A 14,432-nucleotide genomic window follows, 5' to 3' on the forward strand; every position below is an offset into this window, starting at 1 on the left:
AAACAGCCAATCCTGAGGTCGGGCACGGGATAAACATGGAATATCTTGTTATTCCAGAAAGTAAGAAAGTGCTCAAAGAATGATGGAACCATGTTAACAGGATACGAAAGCCAGCTTGAAGGGACGCCCAGGGACCAAAATGGGGATAATTTGTGCATCCAAATAATAAGTGATAATAAATAATAAGTAATATTCACATAATTCAAAGTACTTATTTACAAATATTTACTTAGTTACAAAGGTGAAAAGAGTAACTTTAAAGTGGGGAAAGCTAGCCATAGTGGCTGAAGGGTGGCCCGCACAAAAATCTGTCCGTATCTTAGTCCCCAGAACCTGTGAATATTACCTTACGTGGAAAAACAGTCTTCGCAGATGTAACTAAGTTAAGGATTTAGGGATGAGGAGGTCATCCAGGATTATCCAGATGGTCATGAGATTCAACTACAAGTGTCCTTATAAGAGACACACAGAGGAGAAGGTGATGTGAAGACAGAGGCAGAGACTGAAGTGATGTGGCCACAAGCCAAGGAATGTCTAACAGCCACTGGAAGCTGGAAGAGGCAAGGAACAGATACTCCCCTAGAGCCCTGGGAGCGAACGCAGCCCTGCCAACATTAAGAATTGTTAAGAATAACCAGAGGGGTGCCTGGCTGGCTCAGTCAGGAGAGCATGTGACTCTTGATCTCAGGCTTCTAAGCTTGAGCCCCATGTTGTTGTACAGATTACCTAAAAGTAAAACTTGAAAAAAAAAAAAGAAGAAGAACAATGTTTGTAAGGTCTCCCTGAAAGATTCTGGGAGTCCCATCTGCATTGGGAGGGAGAGGAATGTGAAGCAGTCAGCGTCTACAGAGCAGCGTGGGTGGTGGGTGGGCCGAGCTTTAGGGCTCAGTCATGGGAGAGGAGGACCTGGTCTGAAACAGTATGGGGACGGATTGGAGTTAGACTCCAAGAAAACCTCCAAAAGCCTCCAGACGGTGTGTGGAGGGACCTGATGGACCCCTCAGAGGGGAAGAGCGGGCATGGAGTCTCGTTGCCATCACTGATCTTTGTGGAAAGGCCCTGGAGACAGACACCACCGTAGCTCTACCCAGGCCGGGCACAGCCCCCGGCCGGTCACTGCTGCTTCAGCCTTACATCCTCGTCTGGGCCGCCCGGCTGAGCAGGGCCCCTGGAGCCAGTCCCAATCTGTTTCCTTCTATTCTTTGACAGGAAGCTCCTGGAGAGCCAGCCCCCACCCCCCACCCCGCCCCAGCACTCCCTCTCTCTTCTCCACTATGGACAGAGCCACTGTGGAGCGGCTGCCTGCCCGCCACAGACCCAGCTGACATGGGCACCGCCGGAGCCACGCAGCTGAGCTGGGCGATCCTTGGCTTCCTCCTACTCCAAGGTAAGAGGCACTGGCCACTCTGCTTCAGTTCCTCTCCCGCAGCTGGCAGCCCTGGGCGCCTGTCCATCCTTCACGGTGGACGAGGCACATGCTCTCCATCCAGGCCCGTGCCCAAGGGAAATTCCAGAGCCTTCTCGTGAAGGGAACCAGTTGAATTGGAGGTGGGGGTGCTCATTACTGAGCCAAGGTAAAGTGGAGATGTGGTTAAACCCTTTTGTGGGTAAATTTCCAGGGTGAACTGGGGCCCCCACAGAGGCTGGCCTCCTGAAATGTGGGAAGTGACTCTCTTGGTGTGAAACTGAGGCCGGAACGCTCCTTCCAGGATGTTCTCGCACAAAATTGTCTGTACCTTGGGCTTTACACGTGATCCTTATTCTTCTTTCATATGAGGAGTAACAACCTGGGAATTCCAAATGTTGACTGGAAGCTCAAATCACAGCAAGAGGGACTCAGGTTAGATACAAAGAACTATTTACCAGAGAGGATGCACATGCCATCCTCGCCCGGTGGGGGGCTGGGTGAGAAGACATCCAGAGGAGATGACTGGAAACAACACCTTTGAGACTGGACTCTGCTAGCTGATGAGGGGTGAAGCAGCTCAGAAGGGGTCCTCTAATTCAGGAGCAGTTGCTGGGAACCATGAGAAATCCAGGAGATTCTGACTCACAGGGCAGCAACTTCCCTTTGGTCATCCCTTCCCCACCCCCACCTCACTCTCCAGCAGTCCTCTGTTGGAAGCTTATGAGCCTGCTCTCAGAGCAGCAGAAAAGAGTGCGAAGTGCTTGGACGAGGAAGGAGGATGACTCTCCCCTGGTGGGGGGGTGGGAAGCCTGAGTTCCAGTACGCTGTCCCTGGAGAGGTCAGACTTTTCTGGAGAAGCCCATGGGCTGGGAGTAAAACTCTAATTGCTCCCTCATACCCACACCCACACCCAGAGGACAGAGTCACACATTTGATCTGGGGCTGGGGGCCTAGACTCTTGTAGAAACCACAGAAGTGGCAGAGGAGGAGATTAAAAGTCGAGAATCGTGGGGGGGCACTGTCCCAGGCAAGTGGCAGGGCTCGAAATGCCCTGTGTAAACTCTACATAAGCCATGCTTGTCTCTTGAGTTTCCTCATCTCTCATCTCAAAATCTTAGCGCACTTACTATCCCCCTTGAGGAACCTTTGTGGGAGTATTCGGGCCCACAAGGAGACTGGACTTGGATACACAGAGACTTGGAGGATTGGAGAGAATGGTGCAAAAATAAAAATGTCTAGCATTTATTGAGCGTGGACTGTCTGTCAGGCACTGGGGTAAGCGCTTTATATAAATTTTCTTATCCTCACAACCACTTATGAGGTATGAAAGTCATTTGCGTTTTAAAGAAGAGAAAACTGAAGCCCAGGTCAGAAAGGAATTGGTAGAGTTCGGACTTGAACTCACACCTGTCAGACTGCAAAAGCTGGGATTTTTTTTTTTTTAAAGATTTTATGTATTTATTTGACAGAGATAGAGACAGCCGGCGAGAGAGGGAACACAAGCAGGGGGAGTGGGAGAGGAAGAAGCAGGCTCATAGCGGAGGAGCCTGACGTGGGGCTCGATCCCACAACGCCGGGATCACGCCCTGAGCCGAAGGCAGACGCTTAACCGCTGTGCCACCCAGGCGCCCCAAAAGCTGGGATTTTTTAACTAGTAAATGATGCTGCTGAGGAAAATAGGGGATGGGGCTGGCGATGGGGGAGAAGGGAGAGGCTGGAAAGTCATGAAGCAGGTGGGGATTAGGGAGGAGAGACAGGAAAGTCAGAAATCTCTGTGGCTGGGGTTTTTGGGCTGTCTGCAAGCCCCGTGGTCAGAGGCAGCCTGGCCTGTAGAAACAGATACTCCCGAAGTCCCTCCTCTACTCACAGAGGAATCCACTGGTGACAGAAAGTTCTGGTAGGGGGACGGGACCAGAAGACAGAGAACAGGGTTCTGGAACTTGGAGCCTGTGACTTTGGAACTCCTTCCAAGACCCTGGTCTTGTTTCCACATCTGCGGGAAGGCAGTGCACTGTGACCACCCACTAAAAGCTAACGTGACAACCTGAGAGAGCTCAGAGGGGAACCTAGGACACGCTTGATCAGTGACTGATGGGTGTTTTCAGGCTGTGCCTTGAAAGGTGTTCTTCCAGGGTCCTTTTCAGCTCTGCACAGTTCTCTCTAGCCTCGGGCACCACCGACAAGTGTTCGTCCCCCTCTGACACCCCACCCAAGCCGGGGGTGGGGCTACCAGAGACTAGTGACCTGGAAAAACACAGCCAGGGTCTGGGCAGGCTTGGGCTTGGAAACCATTAAATCCACACCATCCAAGTGATAGCCCCATGGAGGAAGGCAGCGGCTAAGGAAGATAAACAGACCGGCAGGCTGCCACAGGCTGGGAGGGCCCTGGCCCACAGCCGCCTCCGCTCACCCTGGCCCAGGCTTGGGACTTCCCGGTGGATGGGGGCCTGGGAGCCCGAGGGCCAGGCCAGAGGCTGTGGTCCCAGCGGTGGCAGAGGGACGGGAACCCAGCTGGGCGGCTCCACTTCCCCACGTTGTTTTCCTTTCACATTGTTCACAGGTTTCAAGAATGATTTCATTGTGGAAAATGAGCAAACACAACCTGACCTTTCAGGTCCCACACACACAGGGGACGCACATAGGGGCACACAAGCACACGTACACATCTGCCCAGAGGCCCACAGGCGTACACGTGTACATACAAAAAAGCCAATGAGGGCTTCTGACTGGGGCCTCCTGGTAACTGGCTCCTCCCTGGGTTTGGCCAACACGGCCGTTTCTGAAGTAGCCTCTGCCTATTTAAGTAAAACTGGCCACGTGTTCTCGAGCTTCCCTGGCCCCTTCATACACCTCAGAACTCACTTCCTGTGTGATTCTCCTTCCAGCTTCGGAAGGAGGCGGGGACCAGAGAGACAGCCCGGATACCAACCCCAGTCCCTAACCTCATTTTATTAGGTTAGGCTACCCTCAGCCTTCCCTGGGGGGCAGGACCAAGATGACAATATTCACAGGGAGAAATGGACGGCTCAGTGGTGGGGTAGCAAGAACCTGGAGTCCTAGGTCCTTATCTAGATGTCACAGGTCACTGGCCCTCTGTCCTTGGACAAATCACTAGTTGGAAATAACCTTCCCCTGACCTCCTATCAGGTTGGCATAAAACCCACATGGGATTAAAGAGACAGGAAAGGACTCTGGGACACTGAACCATGAGGTGGTGGTGACGGTGCTACTGAGTCAGGGTTTCAGAGGAAGCTAGCCCTGTGAGCCAGAGCCACGTCCTCCAGCCCTCTGTCAAGTGTATCTGCCTGAAGGCTTGGAAAGCCTCGGTTCTTCTGTGGACTCTGCGTTGGGCAAGAGACCCACCGAGCTAGTCAAAGTGTTCTGCTCTCTCTTGCAGGCCACCACTCCCAGCCCATGACAATGCAGACATCTCACGCTCAGGGTAAGACCAAACACACCGGGTCTACTCTGGCATTTAGGCCTGGCAGCTTAGGAAGGGCAAGAGGAGCACAGACCTCAGGCAATTGCGGCTGGGGCCAGAGCTCTTAGGACATCGAAGGCTGAGCTCATCTCGGGACTATTTCAGCTTGACCCAGGCTAATGTGCCTCAAAAGAGGAGAGAGATGAATGGCAGAGGGGTGGGGGTGGGGGCGGGAAGGCAGGAAGAAAGACTAGAAAACTCCAGCTTCGGGAAAGAAGAGAGGGAGACGGAGCAACAGCCCCGGATGATTTGTTTCAGGAGCCTTCAGCAGTCAAAGTCTGACCGCAGAGCCACTTTCTTCCAACGTAGGTGAGTGAGTGTGGCTGCAGAGGGCCGGTCCCTGCCCCCCGCCTAGCGCCCCCCCCCCCCAGCCCTTCAGATCTGCTTGGAGCCCAAGGGTTCTCAGATGGACAAGGGAGTGGGGTGTCACCCAACCTGCCCCCTTCAACCTCCCCCTGCCTCTGTCCTCGCAGGAGACAGCCCTTCCTCAGAGTCCAGCAGTCCAAGCCCTCTGGCCGGCACTGGGACCCCAGGTACTCTGCTGCTCAGATCCAGATGTCCTCCGGGGAGGGCCCAGTGAGGAAGCAGACACAGTGTCTGCCTTACCGGAGAATACAGCCTAGTGGGGGAACAGGCAAATGAACAGGACCTCATGTTGCCAGCTACAAGGCAGGGGGAAAGGGCAGTGACGAGCATAAGCAGAAAGTGCTGCAAGGGCCCAGACAGACACAGATGTAGGCCGCTTCCGGCTTTGGGGCCCAGGAAGACATGCTAGAATGAGTGACCTCGGAAGCTGAGGCTCAAGAGGGAGTTAACCAGATGAGGACTGTGGGGTGGAGGATGGGAGGGTATATTCCAGGCAGATGGAACTGTATAGGTCAAGGCCCAAAGTTAAAAGAGAGGATGGCTCCTTCTGGAGTTGAAAGCAGTAAAGAAAAGGAAGATGTGGAAAAAAGAGGGCCCCTTGCACATGCCGGCTAAGGCCCTAAGCAGGCGCACGCGTGCTTCCTAATCCACAGCAGCTCCAGAGAAGGCCTCACAGGTCCTCGCGGTGGCCAGTAAACCCGTGACACCGAGCACCAGCACTGTGGATGGTCACTCCCAGTCCCCGCTGGGCGTGACTCAGTCCCAGACACAGAAGTACACAGCAGGACTTGGTGAGTACCTGGGGCTGAGGGTCAGGAGCACTGGGTCAGGTCTGGTTGGGGTCCTTCTCCTCCTCTCCAGGAGGCCCAGGTTCTGCCCCACAAAGAGGCCTCTCAGGGCCAGGATCCACATCAGTGGCAGCCCGGTTTGGGGATGAGAGAAGTTTGGTGGGCAGTAGAGACACAGCCTTGGGCCTGGTCACAATGAAGGCATGGGGCGCCTGGGTGGCACAGCGGTTAATCGTCTGCCTTCGGCTCAGGGCGTGATCCCGGCGTGACGGGATCGAGTCCCACATCAGGCTCTTCCGCTATGAGCCTGCTTCTTCCTCTCCCACTCCCCCTGCTTGTGTTCCCTCTCTCGCTGGCTGTCTCTATCTCTGTCAAATAAATAAATAAAATCTTTAAAAAAAAAAAAAAAACAAAAAACAATGAAGGCAAAAGGAGCCTGGACTCAGAACTGACAAAGGCGTGGAGGGGAATGGGAGAGGTAGAACCCAAAATGATGGAAAGGGAGGCCAAAGGCATTCAGCCAGGGCTACATGTTCTTCGGGGCAGGCTGACCTTCCCGCGCCAGCATGGGGGAGAGCTGGGAGGGGTGGACACCTCCATCGCGGCCCTGCTGTTTCATGGCACAGGCCCAGCTGTCCCAGGCAGCAGTGGTACGTCCTGTCTGAGCTCTCAATGAAGAAGCACGCTGACCCCTTCTCTCATCCTACCTCTTGGCTCTGGGATTTTTTTATACTCACAGACTTATTTGGCAGTGCATGTACGAATAAGGAAACGGACAGCAATCAGACCTGCAGTACAATGAGTGGAAGAGGGGGCGCCTAGCTGGCTCAGTCACTGGAGCTGCGACTCTTGATCTCAGGGTTACAAGTTCAAACCCCATGTTGGGTGTAGAGATTACTTAAAAATAAAAGCTTAAAAAAAAGAGAGAGAGAGTTGAAGAGGGGAAGAGATGGGCGATCTTACGACTTTTTAAGAGGGCGAGAAACTTGTGCCCCTTAACTGGAGGCCTGACTTTTTAAACCAGTGCCTGGGGTAAACACCCCATGTGCTTTTTCCTCTCACTTCAACCCTTGGCAAAACACAGATGGCTCTACCTTGCCCAGTCTGGCTCCCTATCTCTGGAGCATCAATGGGCCCCAAGGAGATGGTGGGAAGAGAATAACAGGGGAGGCATCTTGAACTTTTTGGAGTCCCCTGGAGCTAGTAACATGAGCAACCAGGAATGCAGTTCACCTGATCCCACATTACCCAGTTCCAACCTCCATCCTCATGAGATCCGGTCTGAGTGGCAACGAGGAAGTCTTTTTTTGCAGGGCATGAGCGCCTTCTGCAGTTCTTTACCTGGGGAAGCAGCTAGCTCTCTCTGGCGGGCCATCCCCGTCCCCTCAGTGATGCACCCATCCCCATTCCATTTCAGATACGTCTCAAAATGTTACTCCCATATCAACCACCATGAGCCTGAGGACAGGAGAAGACTTGTCCATCCTGCCCAGCCCCACATCAGAGACGGTGCTCACTGTGGCTGCATTTGGTAAGAGACAGGAGAAGGTGGGGAGAGTGGCAGGAGAACCCATCCCTGAGCTGACTTGGACTCTGGGTCTGGAAACACAAGTTTAAATCCTTGGCGTGGCTGATGAAGAAGGCCCTGGTAGGAAGGAGCCTCTACTGGCCCTCCAGTCAGCTCTTCTGGGCTCTGCTGGGTTCTGTGTTCTTACGGGAGGGTGAGGCAGGGCTGTGGATCTCACGCTGGCCAGTGGCGGGAGGCTGAGAATGCATTCATTCAGCAGAGAAGGGGAATTCACTTTGCTCTCAGAGCCTATCTACACAGCCCTTAACTGGGAAGGGAATTTGGACTTCTGTTGCCCCCTTTGGACCCCTCCTTTGCCTCTCCTTTACCCTGTCCTTCTCCCTGTTCAGGTGTTATCAGCTTCATTGTCATCCTGGTGGTTGTGGTGATCGTCCTAGTCAGTGTGGTCAGTCTAAGGTTTAAATGTCGCAAGAACAAAGAGTCTGAAGGTACATGCCCTGCCACTCAGGGCCCCCCTTTGCCCATCTTTGCTAAGAGACCAAGAGCTACATTTTGGGACTGGAGTGTAGAAAAAGAATGGCACATAAGCACCACTGATGAGATGGGAGGGTGGTCCACTTAGGTGGGCTTTGAGGGACAGGTTGGTCTTCTGAGTTATAGCATGTGACCCCCCATCTGTGCCTTTGGATATTTTACAGATCCCCAGAAACCTGGCAGTTCGGGGCTGTCTGAAAGGTAAGACTGTCAGAGGTGTAAGGGAGGAATCCTCTATCTGACCTCTCAGTCCCCGACTCCAAGAGAAAACTGATACTTCCTGGGTGATTCAGTCATTTGGGCATCTAACTCTTGGTTTCAGCTCAGGTCATGATCTCAAGGTCGTGAGATCAATCCCTGCGTCAGGCTCTGCATTCAGCGTGGAGTCGGCTTGAGATTCTCTCCTTCTCCCTCTGCCCCTCCCCCATTCTCTCTCTAACATAAATAGGTAAAATCTTAAAAAAAAAAAAAAAAAAAAGGACTGACACTTCCTGCCTTCCACACATACGCTTGCAGAAGCATGCATGGAATCTTGACGGCCACCACTGAGGCCAGTGCTAGGGATGGGCAGGACAGGGGCGACCCTAAAACGAAACAATCAGGAGACAGGAGATGAACCGGAACTCTTTAGCCTGAGGGCTAAGCCTCTATAACTCCCTCACGAAAAGTGTAGGCATTCAGATTCTAATATATCCCTCTTTTACAAAAAGATTTTACTGATTTATTTTAGAGAAACAGAGGAGGGGAGAAGGGCAGAGGAAGAGGGAGAGAGAAACTTAAGCAGACTCCACACTGAGCACAGAGCCTGACACGGGGCTCGATCTCATGACCCTGACATCATGACCTGAGCCAAAACCAAGAGTCAGACACTTAACCAACTGAGCCACCCTGGCGCCCCTCTAATACATTCCTTTAAATAAGAAAATACTTATTTAAGGAACATCTTGTATGTGCCAGGCACTATGGTAGATAACATTATCTCAAATCCTTACGGCAATTCCTCAAGGCAGATATACTGCATTCTGTACATTTGAAAAAATTGAGACTTGGAGAGGTTGTCACTTGGTCAAGATCACACACGTAGCAAGTAGTAAAACTAAAATTTAGATACAAGTTTTTCAGGCTTCCAAGCATACTCCCATTTCATTAGGGTCCATCACCAAATACAGGTTTATAGAAACAAAGATCAACGTTCCAACACTTGACCCCACAGTTCCCTGCCACCCCATTGCCCTCCTGCTCCTCCATTTTACAGCCCATGTTCCTTTTGTACCCCTAGCTGCTCTGCAGCCAATGGAGAGAAAGACAGCATCACCCTGATCTCCATGAAGAATATCAACACGAATAACAGCAAAGGATGCCCCACAGCAGAGAAGGTACATTGTTCCTGGTTCCTTCCTCCCTTCTCTCTCCTTCTCTCACCTTCAGGTTCTAGTTCCTTAACCAGAAACGAGATACTTTGAAAGACACAGGCTCTGCTCTCCCCTTCCCTAGCCCACCGCTCCCGAGAAGCTCACCCTTTTTCATGATGTATTTATTTTGCAGGTTCTTTAGAAGCAATGTCGGGTCCCCATGGGTCCAAGGATGATGCAGCTGCCCTGTGACTGTAAAGAGGAAGGCGATGGGAGTGGTAGAGGCACGGACCACATATAAATTATTTTATTATTTCACACTCACTCCAAGATCTAAAGGACACTAGCATTCCTCCAGATCTAGGAGCAAGCTGCCAGTATGAGAGACTCTTTCCCATATGGGCAGCCACTCTAGAAACACAGCCTGCTCCTCCCACCTGCGCACAGTGGCAGGAAGGGGGAGTTTGGAGAGCAAGAGCAAGGGAAATGACAAAGTGGAGTGGCCCTTGCTACTTTGCATTAAAGTTATTTTCCAGCTGACAGTCTAGTTTCTTTTAAGGTCTGTGCTCTCGTGCGTGTTTGTTAACGGTGCTCTAGCAGCCGTGGGGCCCCCTTCCTGGGCAAGGCACGGATCCACGTTTCTGCCCCTGGAGGGAGCTCTCTGGGCAACCTGGGAGGCAGACTGAACACTTTGTCAGGTCTGCCTCAGTTCCCCTGGATCATTAAGAAGGAATGGGGGCCTGAGGGGCTAATCACTTCAAAAGAGGAGAGAGAAAAGGGAGCTGTAAACAGTGACCAGTCTTCACCAGTAAAGACGTTTTGAACCTGGAGAGTGAGAACAGGAGAGGCACGACACATTCTGACTAGGGAAGCCCAGCAGGGAGAGCTGAGTAATATGAGGGCAAATGTCCTCTGCCCGCCCTGGGGTAGACATGCCTCGCTTTGGTCCTAGCTCTGGGAGTAACACTGGGGAGGTCTGGAACAGGGAGGTCTGTGACTTCATACGCCAACACCCGCCCCCTATACCCCATACAGCTATAACGTTTGTGTCCTAGAAAGAGAATAAAGGGTGACAAACACTCTAAAGCTTTTTAAAGGGAAGGAGGAAGAGCAGTTACTCATTTTCTTAGAAATCTCCACCATGACACTGGTTTGGAAATGAATCTTGGTTGGGGAAAATTCAGGGGAAGAGTCACTTGTGTATGTCTGCAGAGAGGGGTTAACTTTATAAATATCTGCTAGTAGGCGGTTCAGATTACAAGGAGCTTATCCATTCTGAACAATGTGCAACAATATGCTATTTGCTTCTGGATTTAGACTCTGCGAGGTGATATGAGAGAGAAAGCCTGGAACAAAAAACTTCACTCTGTTTCTTTGCAACTATTCAAGCGGACTGAAGAAACCTATTGGATTCTAAAGTCTTCTAGGACAAGGCTTGAAATCTAGTCACGTCTGTAGCTCCTATTTGGTACACGGTGCCCAGCACATCGAAGGTCATAAAAACTGGCCCTCCAGGGCGGGAATGCCGTCACAGGCTGAGCTGTGCAGCAGACTTGTGGCCGGACTTGGGCAAATCACTGCCCAGATCCCAGCCTGTTTTCTTACTTTTAAGGCAAGGTGGCTGGACTACTTGGCCTTCACTATCTTTTCTGGTTCTTCTATTTTACAGTTCTATAAACTCTAGGTGTAAGAAAAAAATGAACACAATCTTTTGAGTAGAGATCACTCTGGGTGGAAGCCAGAGACAAGTCTTAGGTGAGTCTGGACAAGTCTTCTACATTCTCTAGACTTAAGGTTTCCCTGGGTCTCAAGGGAAGAATGATCCCCACCTGGCCCTTGGTAGCTACTGGGGAGGCAAAATGGAATACTAAATGTGGAGACACATGGGAAGAAAAAGTACTCGTTGGCAATTTCAGTAGACAATGGGGAGTATCACCACCCAGGTCCCACTTCAAGGTCAACGTGCTGTTTCCCCAGCTGTTAGGAGTGTTGGCTGCTAAAATTGGAAGAAAAAAAAAAAAAGCATCAGCTGCTGAGGGCTCATAGCTGGTTGATAATGGGGGGGTGGGATAAACACCTGGACCTCTTGCTTCCATTTTCCCCTCTCTCCTATCCTGCTTCCCTTACTCCTCACAGCTCTTGTTCGCAGGAGCATTCACCAGTAAACCTTCAGCATGCAAATCTCAGAGTCTCAGAGTCTATTTCCAACCTATGAAAGCAATACTACAGCATTTTAAAAAATACTACAGCATTTTTTGGGGTGCCTGGTTGGCACAGCAGTTGAGCGTCTGCCTTCGGCTCAGGGCGTGATCCCAGTGTTATGGGATCGAGCCCCGCATCAGGCTCCTCTGCTGGGAGCCTGCTTCTTCCTCTCCCACTCCCCCTGCTTGTGTTCCCTCTCTCGCTGGCTGTCTCTATCTCTGTCAAATAAATAAATAAAATCTTTTTTAAAAAATAAAAATAAAAAAATAAAAATACTACAGCATTTTTAAAAGAATTTATTTATTTGAGAGAGAGAGCATGAGTTGGTGGGGAGGAAGGCAGAGAGAGAGGAAGAACAGGCTCTCCAATGAGCAAGGAGCCTGATGCGGGGCTCGATCCCAGGACTCTGGGATCATGACCTGAGCCGAAGTCAAATGCTTAACTGACTTAGCCACCCAGGCGCCTCCAAAATACTACAGCATTTTAAAAAATAACTCAGATATATTTATTTAAGCCGCACTGCAGAAAGCACATGATTTCCTAACCAGTTCCAGCACACACAAAAACCCATCATTGGGATAGAACTCTCCAGGTGACATAACAATGCCTAAAAGCACTGGATTCTGTTGGAATTGTGCTTGCTATTCTGGCTGCCATGGGCACTTCATCCAGCTGCTTATCATACTGGACTAATTAGGTCAAGAGCATGAGGTTCACTCTAGGTAACTCAGTTGGTGTCTCCATTCTAAGGCCACAAACTTCCCCCTGACTCCGGACAATGTCCTGCAGATATGAGCCGTTAGTCATAAGGTATTTATATGTGAGGGAAAGGGCGTGAACTGGTATGAACATGAGATTGGATGGCTTTCACCCAGAAACCAACACTGTAGTTCTTCATTAGCCATGTTGGTGTTCCTGTTGCTAAATAGCTCTCCTTCGAGAAGGGGGCAAGGAGGAATTCACTTAATTCTCTAGCAAACTACATTAGAAGGAGTTCTGCTAGAAGATCCTGCTATTTATGCAAATACGAGAACCCACCTCTGATAGGAAATCCGAGTGCAGCCTTCTGCAGCCCCTGCAACTTGCCTGAGACAGTAGCTCTTCCTTGATGTCTAGACAACAGGATGGTGGCCATTTACAAGACAGCTTCCTCCCTATTCTAACACAGGACTACATGGCCCCAACACAGGAACAGGTGGTGGGGTGGGGTGGTTACTACAGAGTGTCCTTCTTTTGCTTCTTCCCCCATCTTATGGGAGGGCAACCAACAAACCAGCTCAGGCACACAGGCCCAGTTGGCCAGAAGGAACATTTACTCAGTATCTTTCTTCCAGGGATAGATGGGGCAGCATCTCAGTCATACAGGGCACAAGGCAAACCTCAGTATCACCAGCACAAATTCAGTACAGTTCAACAAATATTTCTCTTTCTTTAAAGATTTTATTCGTTTGACAGAGAGAAAGGTCACAAGTAGGCAAGGAGGCAGGCAGAGGGAGAGGGAGAAGCAGGCTCCCCGCTGAGCAGGGAGTCCAATGCGGGGCTTGATTCCAGAACCCTGAGATCATGACCCGAGCCGAAGGCAGACGCTTAACTGACTAAGCCACCCAGGCGCCCCTTAACAAGTATTGTAGAGAAAACTGATAGAAATCTGAGGCTGGCTCTCAGTAAAATGGTTTAGCAGATGAAGGACCACTGCAGGCCCCTTGGCCTAGTACATGCACATAATTTCCTAAAGCCAGACTAGCACTAATCAATTCTATTTGAATCCGTTGGAAAACATTGTGTGGCTCTGCTCAGCGGTCTCCCTCTGGATTTGTGGACGTCCTTTATCACCTCTTTGAACTTCTTTCTACTCCTCCTTGAGAACCGCCTCAAAGATCCCAAGTTTTCTTCCCTTGTTTCTTTCCCAGTTGTTTCCTCACTCCTCCTGCTGGTTACTTTCCCCGGCACCTCCATCCTGAACCTTCTGAGCTCACAGCTTCCTCTTTTACCAAATAGACTGAATTTGATAGTGGGAATTATTTTGTTGAGCGGTTGGTGTGCTTAAGCCCAAACTGGCACAGAAGTGTTCTAAATGTTGAGGTTTGGAGTTCTAAGTTAGTCCTAGTGCTACATTCATAGAAACATTCATCTAGTAGTGTTAACTGAGGTGTAAATGAGCTAAAGGGTACATTTGCTGGCAACATCTGACAAGGTTGCCATGCTGAGCCATTTTTTACTGATGTAGGAGTAAATGAGTCTTCTAGAAAAAAAGTGGGGAGCGAGGTTTCAGAGGACGATGGAAAAGGTTGTTGAGGTACCAGACATTTCCAAAAGGCTGCAGCTTCCCAAATCTTGTTCAGTATTCTTGAGCCTGGACCTTACTCCTAAGTAGCCCCATAATTCACAGTACCTCTTCTCAATCCTATTACTCCCTGCAGTGCTCTAGCAACCCCCAGCCAGATACCTCTCACTTCATAGCACTCTGACATCTCTGAGTACTTCCAGACCTTAGCCGTGTGCCCTTAGACTCTAAGGCATACCCCCCTTCCCTTGTCCATATTTTAGAGCAGTCTGTCTAGTTTTCCAAAACCAAATAAACTTCCTTCTTATATTTAATCACCTAATGTATATCCCTGATCAGTTTCCTTGTCTGCAAAGCACGAGTGGCTTCTTTAGAACCCAGTCTTCTGTGAGCACACTGATGCTCATATATCCTAGGGCCACCACTGACTGCAGGGAAGGGACAGAACTGCATATGACTGGAGGATTTTACCCCACCAATTTATGTCTC

The 14,432-nt window shown here is 50.5% G+C and overlaps 1 protein-coding gene across 3 annotated transcripts; it reads left to right on the forward strand.

Moving 5' to 3' along the window:
- Positions 1 to 1,259: 1,259 nt before the first annotated feature.
- ECSCR (endothelial cell surface expressed chemotaxis and apoptosis regulator) lies at positions 1,260 to 9,997 on the forward strand. 3 transcript variants are annotated; one of them, XM_045794552.2, is made up of 10 exons: positions 1,260 to 1,387; positions 4,806 to 4,850; positions 5,148 to 5,198; positions 5,363 to 5,422; positions 5,909 to 6,046; positions 7,461 to 7,574; positions 7,961 to 8,059; positions 8,270 to 8,306; positions 9,385 to 9,481; positions 9,651 to 9,997. In XM_045794552.2, exons 1-10 carry the CDS (start codon positions 1,327 to 1,329, stop codon positions 9,657 to 9,659), a joined length of 711 nt encoding a protein of 236 aa, XP_045650508.2. In that variant the 5' UTR covers positions 1,260 to 1,326; the 3' UTR covers positions 9,660 to 9,997. The 3 variants fall into 3 exon arrangements, with proteins under 3 accessions (XP_045650508.2, XP_087718347.1, XP_045650509.2); XM_087862221.1 differs by having other exon boundaries at positions 5,151 to 5,198; XM_045794553.2 differs by lacking the exon at positions 7,961 to 8,059.
- Positions 9,998 to 14,432: the final 4,435 nt, after the last annotated feature.

The sequence above is a fragment of the Ursus americanus genome, chromosome 5 (assembly GCF_024610735.1).
Source record: "Ursus americanus isolate L20-20 chromosome 5, mUrsAme1.1.p, whole genome shotgun sequence".
NCBI classification, from domain to species: domain Eukaryota; kingdom Metazoa; phylum Chordata; class Mammalia; order Carnivora; family Ursidae; genus Ursus; species Ursus americanus.